This window comes from Zeus faber, assembly GCF_960531495.2.
Source record: "Zeus faber genome assembly, chromosome: 18".
NCBI lineage: Eukaryota > Metazoa > Chordata > Actinopteri > Zeiformes > Zeidae > Zeus > Zeus faber.
Genome location: NC_137210.1, coordinates 10,691,938 through 10,708,563, shown reverse-complemented (window position 1 = coordinate 10,708,563; position 16,626 = coordinate 10,691,938). Strand labels below are relative to the sequence as shown.

The window sequence follows — 16,626 nt, the reverse complement described above, 5'->3', positions numbered from 1 at the left end:
CTGCTTTTTTTTTTTTTTTTTTTTTTTTGTGTATGAAACTGGATAACTAAATGATAATGAACAGCCCCGCTTGTACTTCCTACTGTGTGTACATCAGGCAACTGGAGATCACACTCCCATATCGTGTTTTTGTTTTCCTTGTATCCCAGACTCATTTCCTCATGTGAGACAACGGGCCGTCACAAATCATACCTGCTGTTATATGGGCAGCATTTTTTTTACAACTCCAGTGGGACGTCCCACTGAGAAGCCTTCATTACTAGGAAGCTAGAAGCATAAACCCATTGGATACCATTCAATGAGAATTTAAATATGACTATCGATCAGCAATTAACCGCCCTCCGAAGGGGCTGATACAAGTCAAACGGAGACTTTCTCGGCCAAAACTCCACGGTGACATGACATCACTGAAATTCGGGCTGTTCTTCAGAGTTCTCTCTCTGTCCCTGCATGCATGTGTTTAATCCGAGCGCTCTGTCCGGGCTCTAGGCCTGCGCCGGCAGAGTGCCTCTAATCCCTCTCCAGCCTCCCATCATCTCCATCCACCCCTCTCTCTCTCCACGGAGGGGATTTGGCTGCCATTAAGAGATGGCTACACGCAAGAGAGTGTTTAGTGTGAGTAGTGATGATGGAACGACCCTGCGGCGGCGCGCACGACTGTGCCCATCCCACATGAGAACTGTGTCAGCCAGAGGTTCCGCTGACCCTCTCCAGTTGCGCCTCGCGGTGCGGGCAGGATGGACGCACGCACGTCGATGTTCGTCACACATGAAGCCGGTCTTCAGGAACCTATCTCCAGGTAAAAAAAAAAATGTGGTTTAGCTTTTGAATATTGAACGTTCTCGTATCTCATCCCTGTTCATCGCCTTGAGAAACCGGATTTTGGTTTATTTCTACATTTGTGGGTTTTTATTTTTGTTGTCGTACTGTTCCAGATCTCCATCAATCCTGGCATGTTCCGCACCATAGACTGCAGACATGACTGTTTCTGCTTTCACCGGTTAGTGCTCTGCTCTTCATCACTTTTCATTTCTGGGCGACTCTTATTTCCCCCCATAAAGCCTGAAAACCCGTCTGTGAACCAAATGCCAAACCTCTTTAACCGACAATTTAGTGGATTTTCCTTCAGCCATACCTAGACTACTATATGTCTGTGCGACACTTGTAGCTGCTTTGCGAAGACCCAGGACCTTCCATTAATGGATCAAATTTAAAGCCTGAGCAAAACTCAACTGAACGGCAAAATCCCGAGTGCAGACAATGGCCATTGTTTATTGAGGGCTAATCTCTAATGTAAGCCGCTCCTTCTAAATCACGTCCCCGCCGGGGCATGCTGCCGAGACACTTTCGCCCTGAAAATATTCCTCAGCCTGACTTTCAATGTGACGCCGGTGTCCAATCCTTACTTCGCTGCAATTACTTAGATTCTGCCAATCGCTTCGCTGGCTTTGCAGCCCTTGACCGTGTCCCGCTAAAAGAAAAAATTCCGTCCTTCGAAATTATTCTGCATTTCGAGCTGCTGACTTTAAAGTAGACCAATGAGCAATTTGACCTGGTTCGTTTGACTTTCAGACACCGACATGATTCACGGGCGGAAGTGATGCTTTCCATACCGTAGACTCAAAAGGGGCGATCTCTAAAACCCCTTCTAGCCAACTCTGCGTTCTCGTTTGTGTGTCTAGTATTATTCGTAAGCCAGCAGCTGGCTTGTATGACTACGTGGAGTCACAAAATGAGGGTATTATCCTAAAACTTCAAAATAAAGTCGGTGAAATCCCCCCTTCATCATCGGCAGCGCTAAGCAATCCATCTGTTGAAAAGGATTTTGATGGAAATATAGTTTCAGACATGAATCCTTTTTCCTTTTTCGATAAGTCTGTGAGGATCTCTTTGCCCAAAACATTGAGTAGTAATCATACAATGATGCACCAGATATGGATTATGTGGTAAAAACGGTATGGATTTTCAATGAAGCCTAAATAGAGACGCGTCAAAGACAAAATGTCCAAATTGGCCCTCCTGAGTCTATTATCTTAAGAGCAATTTGTTTGTCTTCTCAAACTCGACCCCTAACCCGAGAGTGAAAATCGGTTCCTCTTCCTCTCCGCTTTCCCCTCCCAGTCTGCGTGCTCTGCCTGCTGCCCCAGGCCGCGCTGGCGCTGTGGGCGTGCGTGCGGGCGTGTCCGGCGGCGTGCTCGTGCACGCAGGAGAAGAGCTGCAGCGTGCTGTGCGACCGGTCGCTGCTGGCCGAGCTGCCCCGAGAGTTCCCCTGCGAGGCGTCCTCCATCAACCTGGAGAAGAACCGGCTCAAGTTCCTCTCGGAGAGGGCCTTCGGCACCCTGCCCTCGCTCAGGGCCCTCTCCCTGGACCACAACAACATCTCCTTCATCACCCCCGGAGCCTTCAAGGTCCTTTCCAGCTCCCTTCCGTCCTGCTCTCCAGCTTTACCTTCCCGTTTAAATAACTCCCGTTTGGTCTGATTTGAGAACTGCTGGTCAATAGAACAAGTTCTGCCGACACTCAACGTAAAACTGTAACGGTCTCTCGTAGGGTCTTCCCAACCTGGTGGATCTGAGGATGGCCCACAACGACTACATCAGCTACCTGCACACGCGCACCTTCACCGGGCTGAAGAAGCTGGTGCGGCTGGACCTCTCCGACTGCAACCTCTTCAACATCCCCGACCGCATCTTCCTGGAGCAGGTGGCGCTGAAGGAGCTGCTCTGCTTCCAGAACAACTTTCGGAGGGTACCGGGGGCCATCAGGGGCATGGAGAACCTGACCCACATCTACCTGGAAAAGAACAAGATCGAGGCCGTGGCGTACAACTCGCTGCTGGGCCTGGGCAGCCTGAGGTACGTCGGCGAGAGGGACCGCTCTGACTCGCGGCCCCCAAAGCAGGTTACGGGAAGCAACTGTTCATTTGGTTATCTGCACAACGTTCACTTCCTGGACATTAAATGACGTTAGCGTGTGTTGATATCCTGTCACGATCTTTCAAGGCCTTCCATCTTTTGACTGTGAGGCTTTCAGTATACCTATTGGGTTTTCCCCCGGCAGCTACAGCTATATAAGTTGCAGTTCTACTTCCGTAGCCCCCTTCCACGTATGTCATAAAGTAAACTCCGTGGTGGTATTATTTCCTAGCAGTTTAACGTCCAGGTTTGTCGAGGCCAATTCTTATAGTAATTAAACATGCTACTACAAAAAAAAGTGATGACTCGCAATTTCATGACCTTCGGCGTGAAACATTTGCCATGAATTCAGACCCATTGGAAGAAAAGTCTCACGCGTGCCTCTCCATAGGTACCTGAATCTGCAGGAGAACCGCATCAATGTCATCCACGACCAGGCCTTCCAGGACCTCTTGCGGCTGGAGAACTTCTACCTCAACGACAACCTGCTGTCGGACCTGCCCCCTGCCACCTTCAAGGGCCTCAGCCACCTCAAGATGCTCAACCTGGGGGGCAACCAGTTGACCAATGTGTCGAAGACCTGGTTCAGTGACCTGGTGGAGCTGGAGGTCCTCTACCTGGACAGGAACCGGCTGCTCTACATGGAGGAGGGCTCCTTCGAGAACCTGACCAGTCTGATCACCCTCCACCTCAACAGCAACAACCTCACCACCCTTCCCTTCCCCGTTTTCCAGCCCATCTTCTTCCTGGGGCGCCTCTACCTCTTCCGGAACCCGTGGGAGTGCGACTGCCGGCTGGAGTGGCTAAAGGAGTGGATGGAGAGCTACAAGCTGGTGCGAGACATCCCCTGCGCCTCGCCGTCCTCCGTGGCCGGCCTGGACCTCGGCGAGGTGGTGTTCGCCAAGGCGAACGGCACGTGCGTGGACCCGGCGGAGGTGAACGCCACCGCGGCGTTGCCGGGGGCCCTCTCCACCACGGAGGACCCCTTCAACAGCCTCATCGCCAAGCTGCTCCAGCGGGAGCTCACGAAGGAGATGGGGAACGCGTCCGAAAGCCTCCGCAACGGCACCCTGCTGGAGGACGGGATGCTCTCTGCGGGGGTGGCAGGGCTGTGGGCAACGGCGAGCCAATCCAGTCTTTATCTCCTCTCGCCGGGGTTGGTCTTGGGCTTGCTCAGCCACATGGAATCGGGCGTCCATGTATTAGGCACTTGAGAGTCGCGCCCATCGGGTTGGCATTCTGACCGGTGGGTACCGTGTCAGAGGAATTATGCCTAATTAGTCTGTGCCAATAAGATGGATGGTGTTTGGACTCCACTCTGTGAGTAATCTCAGGTGGATGGACATTGGTGTCGAGTCTGCCCTGCCAAAGGCTTTTTGGGAAGCCGCCTGACGCCGCTTCCACATGAGTACATTAGTGCTTCCATCACCCCATCGCTTTGGAAACACCTGGACAGAGCTACGCTTGTCAGAAGTGCAACGAGACCGACAAGGGGAGGATCTCGTTTAATGTTTTATCTTCAGAAGTACGGTTCATTAACAGCTGACTCAACACTACGACAGTTTACTACACCGGGACCGGTTTTTAAAATATGTATGTGAAACTCTGACCTATTACGTACGTAACAACCTTCGATGAATGTGAGTTTAATTAATTTTACCCGACACTCCTAGCATTACATACTCTGTGGGAATTTATTTTTTATTAATTCATATCTATGCGTAAACACGGAGGAGATAAAAGCTTTTTTTTTTCCTGTAGTTATCTCCTGAACAGGTCCCCATCACCCTCGCTCTCCACGTGTTGCGTTCAACTCTGTAAATGTAGGTTCAGTGGCTTTTTCTGTAAATGCATTAATCTTCTTATTGCATGCAGCTCATGTGTCCTGCGGGGATGGAAAGCCAGTACACAGTGTAATGTAATAAAGGGTCTGCCGCCGCATCTGCTTCCTACGGATGGATTGTGTAACGTTGACAGATTTTTATTTATTTATATATATATATATATATATATATATATATATATATATATATATATATATATATATATATATATATATATATACACACACACACACACACACAGTCACACACAGACAGTGTAATTATTGTCTGCTGCTGTTGTTGTCATTTTCCACCTTTGGTCCCTCATTGTGTTGGGTCACAGCTACCGATCCTGAATGGTGTTACTGGGCTATATATATAATTTTTTTCCTTAATAAAAAAAGAAAATGGCGTTGTGCTCTTAACCGCCCCTCACGTTCCCCTTTCAGCGTCGGAGAGGCGTCGACTTGCTATGGCGGTGAACTCCAGTTAATCTGTACTCTGCCTCGCTAGTCCCTTAATGTGGGATTAGGCTAAAACCGAGACAACCGCTGGGGCGTGGAGGACGGGATGCTGACATGTCCAGTGGCTCATCTCATCGCATCGCTCTCATTAATGGGCTACTTTTAACCCGCACCCTTGGGAGCACATGTTGGAGGATCGGGTTAAGAGTTTCCCTTTTCCCTGATGTATGCCAAGCTAAAATGGCGAAGGAGGTGTGTGATTTCGACCAGATTAAGCCGGGACTAGTAGTCAGTGATTTATTTCTCTGTACGGACATATCTCTTTCAAAGCTTCCATTGGTGTGAGACCGCTCACCATGGTCCATTTGTAAAATTTCCATCCCGGTCTTATTTGCTTATGAAACCATTTTCCTGGGTTCCTTTTTACACTTGGATCTTATTTCTGTGACTTGGATCTGCACAGATCAAGTAGAGCATGAGAATCAACGGTACCATGTACGATGTTTTAATCCCTTTATCACGGGGAATATCCATTGTAGTGTAGCCGTGAGATAAAATGTGCAAATCAACGCTTTTTGGTGTTTAATTGCCATGTCAGAAGATTTGGAACGACCACTTATTTTAGTACGGTTGTTTTCGTTGTTTCATCGATGTTTCAAAAAACTAACATCCCCAAAAATATGACCTTAAAAAAAAAAAAATCTGATTATACAACAGCAAAATATTGTGATCTAGCCCTGGTGCGTTGTAGTCACTCAGATTGATAGAAATCCAGTGGAGGAAAGCAACGAAATACAAGTACTTTGTTACTGACCAGTTTAAGTATCTTTTGACTTTTGCGACACTACATTTCAAAGCAAATATCTGTACCTTTGACTATACTGTAGTTTTTATTTTATTCATCAGTATCTATTGTTTATATGCATTTTTTAAATCACTGTGCCACCACCTATACTATTTTATTGTAATTGGTGCATGATCACTCATAACTTTCAATACTTCAAGTATATTTCATCGCTTATACCCAAGTGGAAATGTCAACATGGTACTGTCACTGGAGTAATTTCTTCATGGTATTTGTACTTTTACTTTAGTAAAAGGTCAGAGTACTTTTTTCCACCACTGCTGAATTCCCAAGCCGACAATCTATCCTCTTACTGCAACTAATTGATGTACTTAACTGTGTCTTCTGCATTTGTTAATATTAAATGTATTAACAATATAGATTTTTATTAATATTTTATATTAACAGAATTAAATACTAAAGGCGAAATTGAGCAGCTATGACAAAAATGGGTTGTCAAGGGAACCAGGGGATAACTTTAAGGGAGGTTTCTCATCGTGTTGTTTGCCAAAAACCTATAATAGAGACGGATTCATTCAAAATGTGAGCTGTCACCAGGAAAACAACTAACGGCTTCCTCAATCACTGTAGAAAAATGGTGATTTCATCGAATATAAGGACCCTGTTAATGTGTGTCGAGGGAAAAGAGCCACTGCAAGTGTTTTTTTTTTTCCACCACATAAAAGGAAATGTATTTTAAAAAATTGTTCATACTGAAGAACTTTTATCATTGCAATGTCATTTACACAGGGGCAATCAAATGCCAGTTTGTCATGTTCATATACACGGTTATTCCCTTGCAAAGTAGTCACCTGCGTAGCGTGAACCTACTTCAACAGATACACAAATCTTTAACAAAGAATCATTGTTTCATTGATTAAACTTAGTTGAAACAGTAATACTCTGGGACAATACATCTCTCAAATGGCAAATAAAGAATAACATGGAATTATTTCCAAGTATGACAAATTAAAACAATTGAGACATTTGATTCATTACTGTCTTTTCTTTTTCAAGCACATCTCACTATATGATTGATCTTTACAAATGCGTTGTTTTGTTTAGAAATGTTGCCCGAGATGCTGGGGATGTGCATAGGTGTCAGGTCGACGTCCGGCTGATGTTGCAGCTTGGGGTTTTCCTCTCTCTCTCTCTCTCTCTCTCTCTCTCTCTCTCTCTCTCTCTCTCTCTCTCTCTCTCTCTCTCTCTCTCTCTCTCTCTCTCTCTCTCTCTCTCTCTCTCTCTCTCTCTCTCTCTCTCTCTCTCTCTCTCTCTCTCTCTCTCTCTCTGGGAAACACTGGCTGACATCCTGGAAGCTGGCAAATGTCCACATGCATGACACCTCATTCGAATTCTCAAACGTTTATGGATTTATTTAGAAGAGACAGTACACGGCGGAAAGAGCGTAGAGGTATGCGTCTCGTGGTGTGTGTTGATGCTATCGAAAAAAAAAAAAAGCTGAAACTGAAGGCGAACAGAATGGAGGAATAAATGTAATAAAAAAAAAAAGAAAAAAAAACGGATGGTTGAAATGATCTGCACTGTGCTTTTTCTTCAGACCGCTGAGACAGAGAATACATACCGACAGTTGTCTTCACTAGGTAGCTAAAGAACTACAACACCTGACTGGACTGTGTGTGTGTCGGGCTGTGGAGGGAAGGTACACCGTACTGTCTCTTTAAAACAAAACACCTACAAAAATGCCGCCTCCTAGCTAGTTTACAGACACGACGATATTCATTTTGTTTTTAACTTGGTTTTTGTACAACACTACCACCGGGTCGCCTGTACGGGGGCGGAGGCTGATCGCCGCTGAGGAACTGACGTCGTCGAGTGCAGTGCGGAGCGAGGTTTCGTTTCGTTGGGACTTCTTGCGGGAATGACGGGAGTTTCCAGGTGTTCGGGTGGGGCTGGGGGGGGGGGGGGTGGTCAGGTCGGCGGGAGGGGCGAGGAGTCTGAGAACGAAGAAAAGGGGGGGGGAGGAGGGAAGAGGAAGAAGGGTTGCGCCGCTCAGTAGACCCAGGAGACGGGCACCCACTGGCTGGTGGTGCACACCAGGTCGATGGCCTCCTCCAGGAAGCGGATGGTCTCGTCGATCTCGTTGTTGATGATGGTCTGGTCGAAGTAGTGGGCGTACGTCTTCTGCAGGATCTCTGACTCCTTCTGAAGCCCGCTGCAGGGACTCGTCTGGGGATTTGGGGAGTGAAGAGTCAGAGGGTGAGGGATGCGCGACGGGAGATCTGGGGGGCTGAGAGGATGGCACCGGTAGCTACGGCTGTCTACACTACCGGCGGAGGGAGGGGCCTACGGGGGGAAACTGCTCCGGACGCGATAGGGTGGTGGAGGGAAGGGCAGCCTGCGTGGGCTCTCGTCCCGTTTCGGCCTCATACTCACTGTCAGCGTTCGACACCACTTGGGCATCTGAGATTGCCGCCAACGAAACGAGGCATGCGGCGTGCAAAACAAACAAACAACGGCAGAGAGAAGGATGAGAGAGGAGAGTGTAGGAGGACAGCCCGCCAGCCCGTCGAAACCATGCCTCGTCTTTCCCGGGAAGGTTTTGTCGGATGACTGAAGCGAATGACTGGAGTCATCTCAGAGAAAACACATTCTCTCTTGGCACATTTCACTGGGTGACAGGACCAAGTCTGAGCAGTTTTGTTTGTCTCATGGAGGTTGAATCGAATGGATCGAAGGACTCTGTAATGTGGAGGACTGAGAAATACCCGCCGGTTGCCCCGAGAATCCACTGATACGTGTGCTTTTCTCTTCCGGCAAATAGGGATTTCTGTTCCTTCTCATAGTGTGTGTGTGCGTGCGTGCGTGTGCGGGCGCTCCTACCTCATTGATGCCTGGTGTGATAGTCGGTGCGGCAATGAAGACCACGTATGGCGCGAACTCCGCCGTCCGCAGGACCTTCAGGGCCTGACGGACAGACGTGTAGAGAGGTTTAGAGGCGAGACGCGCGGACCCAAGGACCCAGGGGCCCGTGTTCAACCGGTAAAGGACCTCAACACACACCTGAGGCTCCACATCCAGTATGGATATGAGGCCCTGTTCGTGGATCTTGCGGATGGTCTCCAGCCGCGTCCCGTACATGGCGTCCTCGTGGCTGCCGTACTCCAGGTACTCATTGTTACTGATGTCCTGCATCATCTGGTCGTGGGACACGAAGTAGTAGTTCTTCCCGTTCTCCTCGTCCTTCTTGGGTGGTCTCGTTGTGTCTGTGGGAAGTGGACGGACACACAGTCACCGTGGTTATATCTCCGGCGCTATGCTCCGGAGCGTCGGGGGAAAAAGGGAAGAAGTTTCTCCGGTTCTCACGTGGGATAGGGTAGGCGAATCTGTCGGGGTGTTTGGTGATGAGAGTGTTCTTGATGTGCCTCCTGCCCACGCCGTGAGCGCCTGAGGAAGAGCAGCGCTCACAGTCAGTCACTCGGGCCGAAGAGGCGGGCGGCGTTTCCCGGCGTCAATCGAAATCGGCGGCCACTCACCTAATAAGACAAGCGTTTTCCTCTTGAAAGCAGGAAGCTTCACGACCTCCTCGTACGTGACGAGATCTAGTTGGTCAAACACTGGAAGGGAAGAGGACGGAAGGAGAGCGAGTGAGGACCAACGCGGGCGGAGGCACCACCACAACCAGGTGTGTGTGACGTCCAGCCGTGTGCCACGGGAAGCCCAGCGCCCTGCGACCTTCATTCATCCTTGGACGGGACTGAGAAGGTAAATAATCCAACATGTGGTGAAATGCGTCCTACAGTGTGGGCCCCGGTGGCACATGCTCAGACACCACCACTACGGGCGCGGGGGGTGGGGGTTGTAGGGTGGCGACAATTGACTACTGTTGAATAAGAAGTAAAACGCCACTTTGGCCAAAGGAAAGTAGACTGACAATAAGGGAATGGCACCAGATGCATTATCTGAGACCTGAGGTGAATTTTGAGGAATGACCGGCAGAGACAGAGCCGGAACTCGCCTATAACTTCTGCTTAAGAGGTGGAATTGGATAAGTCGAGCAAGTTATTTTATCATTGATTGAAACAAAGTCTAACGGACTCCAATGAAAGCATCAATGAAAGATTTAATTATTATGAAATAAAATTCACCATAGTCAGGGTGAATCTGATGTGGTAGTGAATATTCATCTGTGCTCGGTTAGTTTTTAGTGGACACGTAAATATTGTTTTTTAACGATCAGGGCAGAGAGAGAGAGAGAGAGAGAGAGAGAGAGAGAGAGAGAGAGAGAGAGAGAGAGAGAGAGAGAGAGAGAGAGAGAGAGAGAGAGAGAGAGATGAGAGAGAGAGAGAGAGAGAGAGAGAGAGAGAGAGAGAGAGAGAGAGAGAGAGGTAGGTAAGGATGCCAGATCGACTGGAGTCCAGATGTCAGAAAAGGGGACGAGCAGGGAACGGGATTCCCAGACTCTTGGATGTCCGCGGCATTCTGGGTAGAGCTCGAGCGGAGAGTTTCCCTGCACAACGTGTCCTCGGTCCCACCTTCAACCCCCCCCACCCCGTAATGTGAGACTCCCATCTCGGAGGACGGCTGACATGTGAAATACAATACCCACAAGTCATTGGGTTCTCCTGAGGAACAGCTGATTCTGGGGTGAGCCGAGAGCTCGGCTGCTATTGTGTGTGTGTGTGTATATGTTCTGGACTGTACAACGCCACAGATGCAGAACTCGATTTTCACTTACCGAACCCACTTGTTGCACAGATTACAGTCGGGGGTTGGGGTGGAAAAACGACAGCGCACTAAAACAAGCAACGCGGATGCGTCGGAACGGTCCGTTCCCGCAGAAGCAAAACGCTCGACACGGCAGTGACAGCCGAGGTCGTCTGGAGGTTAAACAAAACGACAGAATCAGACAGGAGAGAAAGAGGATATAGCCAGTGAAAGTGAGCCAGAGTTACGACTATAAAAAGAAAAAGGTGTGTGCGAAGCGAGAGAGAGAGAGAGAGAGAGAGAGAGAGAGAGAGAGAGAGAGAGAGGAGAGAGAGAGAGAGAGAGAGAGAGAGAGAGAGAGAGAGAGAGAGAGAGAGAGAGAGAGAGAGAGAGAGAGAGAGAGAGAGAGAGAGAGAGAGAGAGAGAGAGAGAGAGAGAGAGAGAGAGAGGCGTTAGCCGCCATCACTGGTTACTTACATGCAGAGTGGCCGTTCAGAAGGACAGCGAAAGAGATGAACAAGGGGGGGGGAGGGGGGAGGTCATAATATGGTTGGTTACAACAGCAGAAATTACCTGACGCGCTTTCACACACGTTAAGCACTTTACAAAACAGCCGGGCGGCCATGCAGCGCCTGCACCGTGCTCCAACCGCGAAGGTGAAAACGGAGACTGAGACATGAACACCATGTCATAGCGTCGGGGTAGGATGGTGGGGGGAGGTGGGGTTCAAGCATTTGGGATGGTTTCAACATTCACAGCAACACCGAAACTCAGGCAGTGATTTTGGATCTCTGGTCGAGGCACACAACGGCGAGGGGGGCGGACGTGAGGATGAGCGGCCACGGTGCGGCCACGTTTAAGTGCTACATGCGAGCAGAGGTAACGTGCCCCCCACATCCCACCCCGGAGGGCCTCCCTGTTATCAGACTCAAAGTCGGCATGCTTATCAGCACACACACACACACACACACACACACACACACGCGCACGCACGCACGCACACACGCACACACGCACACACGCACACACGCACACACTCCTGTCTTCACCCCGTGCCGACATATCCAATCAGGGTTAGAGGTTAAAATCCAACTACTTTGCTTATGCTGCACATCCGGCTGAACTGGGTCTAAAGCTCACGTCCCATAATCCCCTGAGAGAAACGGTTTGTTCACAAGTGAAGTGGTCGACATCTTTATGGAATTACATTAAAAAAAAACTAAAAAAAAAAAACAACCGCCAACTGAATACACAAAATAATCACTATACCCTTTCAAATAAGACCAACCCAAAATAACCCCTCGCCGTCCTCTTGCTTGTTCTATTCCTGTCCTCCTTGGGTTCCGGGGAGCGTCTGCTGCCTGTAACAGATAAGTTTTGATGCACGGGGGCCAGGCTTCAGCTCGTATTGGAGACCTTGACCTCTTAGGGGCCCACACGTCTAAGCCGGGCCAGGCCGCACTTCCTCGGCTACGAGGGACAGGTTTTACAAGGTTTTACAACACATTGGGTGTGTGTGGCTGGATAGAGGGGCACCCTGAAACCCCCTAGACCTCTCACCGTTATCTCTTCCTTTTATTCCTCCTTGCCCAAGTTAACCCTTTCCCCCTTCAAAAGAATTAACTCCAACTTTTGTTTTTGCAACATACTTGGTGTGATCAACGTTATCTGAGCAGTTGCGGCTGACACACACACACACACACACACACACACACACACACACACACACACACACACGTGACCAGCTCGGTTTTTTTCCTCTGGCCTGTTCCGCTCACACAGCGTGGCACATTGTCTGGCAGTGAATTGCTCTGCTCAGTGCTGCCACCCATTTTCAAATACCGCTATGGCACTGTGGCAGTGTAAATATTGAATTTGACCGAGAGCAGGATCGCTTCTTGGCAACTGTATGCTACGTGTTTACCAGGTGGTAGCACACTGCATTACGTATGAACACTGCAAAAATGTGCACATGCACACTCACCAACCCACATCAAAGCATGACATTTAGCATAGCCACTGACTCCACCTTACTTTAGGGGCTAATGACGTGCACATATTCCTCTACATCTCCTGTTTCCTCAATGAGTATTTCTGTTTCTCTCTATGCGCTGAAAGCGGTCCTGCTTAGCAACGCCAAAGCCAATACATATATGATATACTGTACTGACACACACAGTAATGCATATATTTCTTCTTACCATGAGTGTGTACATTCAAAAACTGCAGACATGCACAGATGTCACGGGACTAATGACCATTGTAAGGTTTTCTAACATGCATTTGAATGGGTTTGAGTAAAGACTGAATGTGTGTGTGTGTGTGTACCTGCGTTGTGCTTGGCCAGATACTTGTCTTTGTACTGCTTCTTCTTCTTGCCAAACCAGGTACAGCTGGCCTGCTGTTCCTGCTTTGTCTTCTCCATTGCTATACACGCCACGCGCCTTCGACACACACACACACACACACACACACACACACACACACACACACACACACACACACACACACACACACACACACACACACACACACACACACACACACACACACACACACACATATATTGGTTTCTAGTGATTGTAGCTCAGGTTTTAAGAATGAGGTTTCAGGGAAAATAGTGTGTGTGTGTGTGTTTGTTTTTTTTTTACTCTTCTGCCGTAGTCTCAGATGTCTCTAGCTATTGACTTGTTTTCTTGTTTGTTGTATGTGCGTCTCACCACTCCTGTAGCTCCGGCGAGGGGATGAGGCCGGCTGTGCCGTTCTTGGTGTTCTCCAGCTTGCCCTGCCACCAGTTGTGGTCGTCCTTGGAGATGATCTGGATGATGTCGCCCACCTGGAAGCGCACGCCCGCCTCCTTGCAGGGGATGAGGTCGTCCCTCGCCGGGTCGTACTCGAACTGAGCCCTCACGTAGATCTGCAGCGGAGAGAGGGCGAGGGTTTGGGGACGGTCAGCAGAGCGAGGGACGTGCGAGAACTCGGCGGCACATTCGTCCAGAGGATGGAGAGAGAGAGAGAGACGGGCAGAGAGCGAGAGAGAGAAAGAGAGAGACAGAAAAACAGTCAGAGAGAGAAAGAGACAGTGTCCTGAGTGTGTGTTATCGGTGAAGCCACGGGGGTCTCAAGTTGTGGGGGGGGGGGGGGGGGGACACTCTGAAGTGGGACTGGAGGAGGAACGCAGACGCAGCCGGAACGTTAAGGAGCCTCTGAAGCGCCGGTAGTAATTATGGCACCGGCATCGCCTATTTCCTCGTTCAAAACACCGCCTATCCCTCTGCATTATGGGACGGCTCATACGGCTCAATAGCTTCTACGAAAAAAGGGGAATATATCTCTCTTTATGTGGTTATATAGTGGTAGGTGGGTGATATAATTTTTTCCCTTTTTTTTTTTTCTCTGGGCGGGCTGTCTCTTACCTTGATAGACATTTTATCCTTGATTGGAGGTCTGGGTACGATCTAGGATGTGAAAGCATCACACACACACACACACACACATCATGCAGTAAAATGGGCACTCAATGTCTGAACAGCAGTAATGGGTTCTTAAGAAACTGGCGAGGGGATGGGTGAGATGGGGGCCGGGAGGCGGGCAATTGGGGTGGTGGTGGTATGGAGATTAGGTAACAACAAAAGTCTGGACTGCCAATGTGATGTGATTACCCCAATTACGCCCTAATACACACACACACACACACACACACACACACACACACACACACACACACACACACACACACACACACACACACACACACACACACACACACACACACACACACACACTGTTTCGCACTGTACTGGAGTGCAGAAATAATAAATGGCAATGCTATTTAAACCAAGCTCTGAGAGAATAAAACAATTTAGAAGCTGCCAAGCTGTTGCGTAAGATAAGCCGATTGTGGAGTCTACTGCCCCCTAGTGTCTGGATCTGATATGGCCACGACTATGAGACGCCACTGCTCACCTTCACTGCCACTCGATCTGGTAACATCCTAGTCAGAGGGCAGTAGATTTCAGGTTCCTTTGGGGATTTTGGAATCAGAAGCAAAAATTATATTACTTTGTCTAGACGCAGCAAAAGAAGCGTCTTCAATGAGATGATGGACTAATGAGGGATTGAGGGTTAGACACCCATGAGGAGCCAATGTTACATTTTTTAGACTGGAGTTGTCCGCAATTACAGACCTTGACGCCGCTCACTGCCAAAGTACAGTGTAAGTGAGTGTAAGTAAGTAAGTGTGTGGCTGCATGGAATAAAACTTGTGATGTGACAATATCACAAATATTGGTAATATTGGTAATATCTCTCTGTTTCCATGCCAGTGCCGTCATTATGGAAGGTGTACTTCCTGCTTTAGCCACACAAGGCAAAAGTCGCCATAGCCTCAACCACATGGAAAATATCCACTTAGGACCCAAAATAAACCTGATAATTGATAACTTCAAATGGGGAATCAATTTGTTCATACTGGACGACAAGCTCAACCACCTGAGCTTCTCAATTACAGGCCGTCTTTTGGCCTCGTGAGGAGGTTTGGCCGGCTAGTAATTGCACGGTGCCAGCGCACTATTCGGAGCGCCAAGGAGCACACGGGAGGTGTGGGGGGTTTATGCATGTGCGAGTGTGTGGGTGTGTGAGGCCAAACGTGGTGACTGCTGCTGTGATCAAACAATATTAAAATTCTATTGTACTTCTTTCCACCCTCAACGCTGGGCAGAGCACTGGAGAGCACTTTGGCGCAACACGGCATATTCTAATGCGTTTTGGTGTTGGTCCAACATCTCATCCATCCTGTTTAACGAGGGGTCGGGTTTTGGCCAAGCACAAATCCTGGACGACGGCCTGAGGAGCTCGGGGATGGGTCGGGAGCCACGGTCAAGAAAAAAAACAAAACGACAGCATGCAACCTTGTAAATGAAGCCGGATCGTTCCGACCCCAGTCCAATGTTTAAAATAAGGCAGGAGGCGGGTGGGGCTGCACTCACCGCGGGAAGCTGCACAAACACAATCACGCACACGGTGCTGATTCAGGGCGGGTGGACATGAGGACTTGTGTGAGAAGGAAAGAAAGAAGAGAGAGGGAAGGGAGGTCGAGACAAAGGAGAGGGAGAGGAGAGAGACGGGGCTGGTATTCTCACCTGTCGACCCTTGGGTTGGATTGTGGACGGCAGATCCTGCGGAGGTAAACCCACCACGATACACAACAGTTTAGTGGCACGGAAGAAATGCGCCGCGGGTAAAACAAAACAAAAGGACACAAACGGGACAACGACAAGGCAGCGTCATCACACCAACACGTGCAGATTCACCACACTCTACTCAGAGAGAGAGAGAGAGAGAGAGAGAGAGAGAGAGAGACTGAGGCAAAAAAAGGAGGGACAGAAGATGAGTCTGTTTTTTTTTGTTTTGTTAAAGAGCGTCTCAGTGAGCAGAGGGCAGAGCCAAGCAGCTACGGCGACCGTCCGAAGTCTTCGGTTAGGAGCGCTATCCCCCGAGTGACCGCCGGAAGCTTTAAGCAGACACACCAATTTGGTAACGGAGATATCGGACGTGGGGGGGGGGGGGGGGGGACCTACCACTACCACTGCCAAGACAACAACTACTACTATTACTACTTATTCGGGAGAAGCACAAATGGACATGGGTACAGACGGCAGAGAAGGGGGGGGGGTACCCGGGCCTGTCTGGGGTTTGGGGTCTTTTTTTTGCTCTTTTCCCTTTTTTGTTGTTGTTGTCCTTACCAAGATAGAACTGTTAATGCTGGAGTGGCCGTTAGCAGGGGACTGCCTGGAGGTGGTGGGGGACTCTTTCTGAAATAAGACACACAGGTCAACGACACAAATACATCTCTCGACACACACACACACACACACACACACACACACACACACACACCTGAACTGAGGAAGGGC

At 49.1% G+C, this 16,626-nt stretch overlaps 2 protein-coding genes across 3 annotated transcripts in view; one reads left to right on the top strand and one right to left on the bottom strand.

Moving 5' to 3' along the window:
- Positions 1–737: 737 nt before the first annotated feature.
- nyx (nyctalopin) lies at positions 738–4,129 on the top strand (the record flags this gene model as incomplete). Its single annotated transcript, XM_080019548.1, has 5 exons — positions 738–799; positions 936–1,000; positions 2,122–2,408; positions 2,551–2,855; positions 3,307–4,129. Exons 2-5 carry the CDS (start codon positions 979–981, stop codon positions 4,127–4,129), a joined length of 1,437 nt encoding a protein of 478 aa, XP_079875674.1. The 5' UTR covers positions 738–799; positions 936–978.
- A 3,816-nt stretch (positions 4,130–7,945) lies between these two features.
- caska (calcium/calmodulin-dependent serine protein kinase a) overlaps positions 7,946–16,626 on the bottom strand; it is a 110,178-nt gene continuing 101,497 nt past the window's right edge. Inside the window, exons 19-27 of one of the 2 annotated variants that reach the window (XM_080019675.1) lie at positions 16,456–16,524; positions 15,853–15,888; positions 13,432–13,628; positions 13,040–13,155; positions 9,541–9,621; positions 9,371–9,451; positions 9,068–9,270; positions 8,888–8,971; positions 7,946–8,233 (exon numbers count right to left, since the gene is read on the bottom strand). In XM_080019675.1, coding sequence (XP_079875801.1) covers positions 8,057–8,233; positions 8,888–8,971; positions 9,068–9,270; positions 9,371–9,451; positions 9,541–9,621; positions 13,040–13,155; positions 13,432–13,628; positions 15,853–15,888; positions 16,456–16,524 — 1,044 coding nt within the window. In that variant the 3' untranslated portion in view covers positions 7,946–8,056. The remainder of the gene's footprint in view (positions 8,234–8,887; positions 8,972–9,067; positions 9,271–9,370; positions 9,452–9,540; positions 9,622–13,039; positions 13,156–13,431; positions 13,629–15,852; positions 15,889–16,455; positions 16,525–16,626) is intronic. The other variant, XM_080019676.1, reaches the window with a different exon arrangement.